The 6,084-nt window shown below is 39.9% G+C and overlaps 1 protein-coding gene across 1 annotated transcript; it reads left to right on the forward strand.

Moving 5' to 3' along the window:
- The first annotated feature begins 2,419 nt into the window (after window positions 1–2,419).
- On the forward strand, window positions 2,420–3,034 carry LOC105786993 (uncharacterized). The gene is made up of 3 exons (XM_012613456.1): window positions 2,420–2,533; window positions 2,579–2,860; window positions 2,951–3,034. The coding sequence occupies exons 1-3, from the start codon at window positions 2,420–2,422 to the stop codon at window positions 3,032–3,034; spliced, it is 480 nt and encodes a 159-aa protein (XP_012468910.1).
- The last annotated feature ends 3,050 nt before the right edge of the window (window positions 3,035–6,084 follow it).

Below are 6,084 nucleotides of genomic sequence, written 5' to 3' on the forward strand. Positions count from 1 at the left end.
CTGATAGCCCCGCAGAGGAAGTGAGATCTTTTTGCCCTGGTTGAAAAGGCGAAAATCACTGATGAGGATATGGAGGTAGTCATGATTGGAGAACGTCAGAACTACTGATCTAATATGATCTCTACACTAGTGGCAGAGAAGTTGGTTTGTAAGGGATGTGAGGCGTTCTTGGCCTTTGAAAGTGTTTTAGATTTTGGGGATTCTACAGTTAAGGATATTAGAAGGTAAAGGATGTTCCGGACGTTTTTCCTGAGGAGCTACCGGGTTTACCTTTGAATTGTGAAGTGGAGTTTGGGATAGAGCTCCTTCCTAGTACAGCTCCGATGTCTATCGCCTCCTACCGAATGGCGCCGAAGGAACTTACGGAGTTTAAGGCTCAGATCTTGGACTTATTGGGTCGTGGGATCATCTGCCCTAGTATGTCTCCATGGGGAGCATCAGAACTATTTGTAAAGAAGAATGATGGATCCATGCAGATGTGCATCGACTACCGGCAATTGAACAAGATGGCCATTAAGAACAAGTACCCCCTACCGGGGATAGATGATCTGTTTGACTAGTTTCGAGGAGCTTCGATTTTCTCCAAGATTGACCTCCGATCTGGATATCATCAATTGAGGGTTAAAGAGGCTGATGTTCATAATACGACGTTTAGGACTCGTTATGGTCACTACAAGGTCCTAGTGATGCCAGTCGGATTGACTAATGCACCGACAACTTTCATGGATTTAATGAATCGAGTGTTCCAGCCTTATCTAGATCGGTTTGTGGTGGTATTCATCGATGATATACTGGTTTACTCGAAGACTGAGGATGAGCATGATGAGCACCTTCGAGTCGTTCTTCAGACTTTAAGGGAAAAACAACTCTATGCTAAGTTTAGTAGGTGCAAATTTTGGCTATGTCAGTAGACATTTCGTGGTCGTGTAGTTTTCTCTTTGGGGATTCAAGTTGATCCTCGAAAGATTGAGGCTGTGTTGGAGTGGAAGCAGCCTAGGAACGTGTCTGAGATTTGTAGTTTTCTGGGTATGGCGGGATATTATCGACGATTTGTAGAGGGTTTTTCATTGATTGCAGCACCCTTGACTAGGCTACTATGTAAGGGTGTGCCATTTAAACTAGACTGAGGCGGAGCAAGAGAGCTTTGAAAAGCTCAAGATCAGATGACTAAGGCCCTTGTTACGACATGTACCGAGCCTAGAAAGGAGTTCACTGTTTATAGTGATGCATCACATGTCGGTTTGGGATGAGTGTTGATGCAGGATGGTAAGGAGGTAGCCTATGCGTCTCGTCAACTTAAGACCCATAAGGCGAATTATCCGATGCATGACCTGGAGTTGGCCACTGTGGTATTCACACTAAAAATCTGGAGGCATTATTTGTATGGTGAGAAGGGTATCATCTACATTTATCATAAGAGCCTCAAGTATCTCCTCACTCAGACGGAACTTAATCTTAGATAGTGCAGATGGATTGAGCTACTTAAAGACTGCACCATTGAGTACCACCCTGGTAAGGCCAATGTGGTGGCTGACGCACTGAGCTATAGGGATATGACTGATTTGAGGGCAATATTTGCTCGCCTAAGTTTATTTTGTGATGGTAGTTTATTAGTCGAGTTTCAGGTTAAGTTGTCATGGATTGAGCAGATTAAGGGTAAGCAATTAGAGGATGAGTCGTTGGGTCTTCGATTTAGGCAGATTGAGGGTGGTAGTACGACAAATTTTAGACTGAACAGTGATGGAGTACTCTGTATCTGTAGGACAATCTGTGTTCTGAATGATACTGATTTGACATGGGCCATACTAAGAGAGCCGCATAGTAGCCTTTATGCTATGCAACCTAGCGAAAATAAGATGTATCGAGACCTCTGTGAGTTATATTGGTGGCCATGGTTGAAGCGTGAGGTTACCGACTTCGTTTCTCACTGTTTGACTTGTCAGCAGGTTAACGCTGAGCATCAGTTAAGATACCGTTATGGAAATGAGAGCGAGTAACAATGGACTTCGTTAGTGGGTTGCCTCTAACACCCACTAAGAAGGATTCTGTCTGGGATATCGTGGATCAATTGACCAAGTCTACTCACTTTTTCCCGATAAGGATAGACTTTTCTTTTCAGAAATTAGCTAAGTTCCACATATCGAAAATAGTGAGACTGTATGGGGTACCTGTCTCGATAATTTCTGTTCGGGATCCTCGTTTCACGTCTCTATTTTGGAAGAAGCTTCATGAGGCTCTAGGTTCAAGATTAGAATTCAGTACTGCTTTCCATCCTCAGACAGATGGTCAGTCAGAGAGGGTGATTTAGATACTGGAGGACATGTTGATGAGCTATGTTATTGATTTCTGAGGCAGTTGGGAGGAATACTTACCGTTAGCGGAGTTTGCCTACAACAATAGCTTCTAGTCTAGCATCTAGATGGAACCTTACGAGGCACTGTACGGTCATAAGTGTTGCACTCCTTTATGTTGGATTGAGTTGGGCGAGCGACGTGTTCAGGGTCCTGAGTTGGTCTCTGAGATAGAGGATAAGGTTAGATTGATTCGGGATCATTAGAAAGTGGCTTCTGATTGGCAGAAATCGTATGCGAATTTGAAGAAGCGTGAGATCGAGTATTCTGTAGGGGACTTAGTTTTTCTCAAGGTCTCACCATGGAAAAAGGTTTGGAGGTTCGGTCGCAAGGGCAAGCTGAGCCCTCGGTTTATTGGACTTTACCTCATTCTGAAATGTGTGGGACCTGTCGCTTATCAGTTGGAGTTACCTCCGGAGTTGGACTGCATTAATGATGTTTTTCACGTCTCGATGTTGAGGCGCTACTGCTCTGAGCCCATGCATGTTGTTTCTGTTGAGAAGATTGAGGTTAGGCCAGACTTGACTTTCGAGGAGCCGATTTAGATTCTGGAGCGTAATGTAAAGGTCTTTCGGAAAAAGTCTTTTCCCTTAGTGAAGGTTCTGTGGCGTAATCATAGTACTGAGGATGCCATGTGGGAGCCTGAGGATGCGATGCATCAGCAATATTCTCATCTGTTCTGATCAGGTAAAATTTCGAGGACAAAATTTTCTTTTAGGGGGTAGAGTTGTAATGCCCCAAAATTTCTAATTTCATTATTGTGAAAATATGACACAAATATCTGTCAGCTTTAGTGGTTATGTGTTCTGGGAAAGTGTTTGGGAGGTCCCAAGTTCAAGCCTTCGCTTAGGCAAATTTTGGTATTTTGAATGAATTAGGCCTTACTCTAGTTTAGTAGGTTTTTATTTGATTGTTGGGTAAATTACATCAAAATGAGCGCGCTGGTCTGGTGGTGAAATGGTGTGTTATTATGGTGGAGGTCTTGTGTTCGAATCCCTATGCAGGTGAGGGTATTACTTTTTTGCTCAGATTTCGGGATAGAGTTGTGTAATAGGGGGATTCTGAGTAGTGGATGTGTAGTGGGAATTAGGGAAGAAGATTAAGGGATTTTGGGGGTTATCGGGATTTTATTTATTTTTCCTATAACCGAATTTTGACTCTCTTTTTCAGAAAAAAATTCTGCCGTCTATTCTTCTCCCTTTCGTCTTGCTGAAATTTTTTGAGTTTTCCATCTTTCTCTTCTTTTTCTTCTTCATGATTTTTCCCTAATTCATTTATTTTCCTTAGTTTTCGTACACGGTTAGTGCTCGCTTAGTTTCGATAAGTGTTTCTCTTCGTTTCTATCATAAATCTCTTAACAACGGAAGTGGTAATGTTTTTTCTCTACGATTTGGACATAGTGGGAGGCTCATACTGGTGAATTCAGTGTTCTTGTCTTAACAATAGTTAAACGGAGGGTTATCGTTGGTGGTAAGTTGGGTTTCAGTTCATTCTCGGTTGTCAATTCGCTTGTAAACCTGTTAAGTTGATGTTGAGTGTCTTGATTATAGGCTTTGGAGTTCTCGGGGACTATTTTAGCTTCAAATAAAAACAGGTGTGTACTTGAAACGCAAAAAAAAAAAGATTCCGTGAAAAGCCGAAATTGTTTGCTGTTTGGACAACAACAGTAGGCTAACTTTGAAAAGTCGTCATAAAATGTGGAAACCGAATAAGAGGATGAAAAAAATATGGAATTAAAGCTTATTGACTCTAGTTTCTCATAAAAGAAATGATGCAAGTAATGGAATTGTAAATCGTGAGGTATAATAATCTTTGTGAGATAAGGTCCGATTGAGTTTGGGTTCCCCTGTTTTGACTTTTGAAAATCATCAAAAATTGGAGAAAAATAACTAGGGGTTAAAATTTACATGTTTAAATGAGTATATTTTTAATAGAAATAAATAGAAACATCATCAAAATGTTGTACTAAGAGATAATTAATTTTTAGCAATGAAGGGACGAAGTTGTCAGACAATAGAAGAGGGGTAAGTTTGAAGATTTTACTATATTTATTGGCTAAGCCAAAAAATCTAAAAATTTTATGGTAGAAAGATATTTGAGTCTAGTTCCAAAGACATTAAGCGGATCTTCATTCATAATTCTTAGCTAAAGATATAAATAATTTACTAATAATGACTCAAGTAGACAACTTTAAAGGAATATATAAGTAAATAGTGAAAACATATATGAATAATTAACTAGCACGGGTTAAATTAAGAATGGATCACGTGGCCAAGACCAATTTGGGTTGAGTGGGCCACATGGCTAAGACCTATATATGTGATATGCCTGTCAGATTTCTATACCGAGCATGACTTATGATATCTAAATGTATGTACTATTAATTGCATAATGACATGTCATATTTTGTATGCTGCATTGCATCGGGGTGGGTTGATGATATTCGGAGGAAGTTTCTGAAAAGCTATTAAGCCTGTTATCTGGCAACTCAGCTGCAACCTTCTGATTATGTGCCGCATTTCGGTATAGCATGGTGTGTAGGGATGGGTGGGTTGATTTAATCCCCGCATGGTGTGTAGGGTTGGACGGAGATGGTGTGTAGAGGCTGGTAGGTAGGATTTTAATTTACTGTATCTGATATGGGCCAAGGCCCTAATGTATTTCTGAGACTGTATCTGAACGGGCTAAGGCCCAAACTGATTCTGTGATGGGCACGTACCCCAGACTGTATCTAACTGAATTCTGTTCATTATCTATATGTATGTTTTCTGTGGGGATTACACACCTAGTTTGCGAAAACTCATCTTTTCTCTGTTTAATTTGTACAGGTAATCCCCAGACTGGACGGGTCGATGCAGCGGAGGACTCGACGATGGCCACATGTAAATTTTAGACTGTTTTCCATTAGTGCCTAGAATTTATTACTTATTTGGGGTTTTTGATTTATCTTCTAGACTATGGACTGGTTGGCTTTAAATTTGAGACTTTATACTCTTTTTGTGGATTTTTTTTAAAACTGCAACTCCACAAAACATGGTTTTTTCCTAAAAACTAAGGTTTTTCCTAAATAGAAACGATTTTCCCTAAATTAATTGGTTACAAAAGCTTCCGCTAAGAGACAAGTTTTAAAGCAAATCAACTAGTTTTTTTTGAATTAAATTAAAGCTAATTTATTGTAATGGTTTTTAAACTCGACAATCTTGTCTTTAAATCCCTTTCCATGTGACATCGCCAGATTCGACCATAACGTCTAGGCTGGGTTTGGGGTGTTATAGTTTAGAATAGAACTAAGTTACTGTAGTTGATAAGACTCACATTTATGACGAGATAGAAAGTGCTTAGTCTTAGGGATCGAGGGGGTTTAGTGGAATAATCAGACTTATCCACTAAACCCAACTTCTATGTATAGTTGTATAAGGTTAGTATTGGCTTTTTGAGCAAGTTTTATGTTTTTCCCTTGCATCCATATTTTCTTCTCAAACTTTCTCTGCACTTTTCTCTTGAAAAACATTAGACCAGAAGGCTACTTGAAGATTTGGGTTCACTATATTCAGCCAACTCCTTCGTTGTTTTAGCACTTGCTCAAGATACTTCTGAAGGTTCTCGTGATAAGGGCAACAGTCCTGCTGTTTGAACTTGCTGCACTTTCTAGTGAGTTCCTTTTTACTCAATGTGTGTAATGCCTTTATTTATATTTGGGTTTAAGGTAAGTATACATATTTTGTGAAAATGA

This window comes from Gossypium raimondii, chromosome 1 (assembly GCF_025698545.1).
Source record: "Gossypium raimondii isolate GPD5lz chromosome 1, ASM2569854v1, whole genome shotgun sequence".
NCBI lineage: Eukaryota > Viridiplantae > Streptophyta > Magnoliopsida > Malvales > Malvaceae > Gossypium > Gossypium raimondii.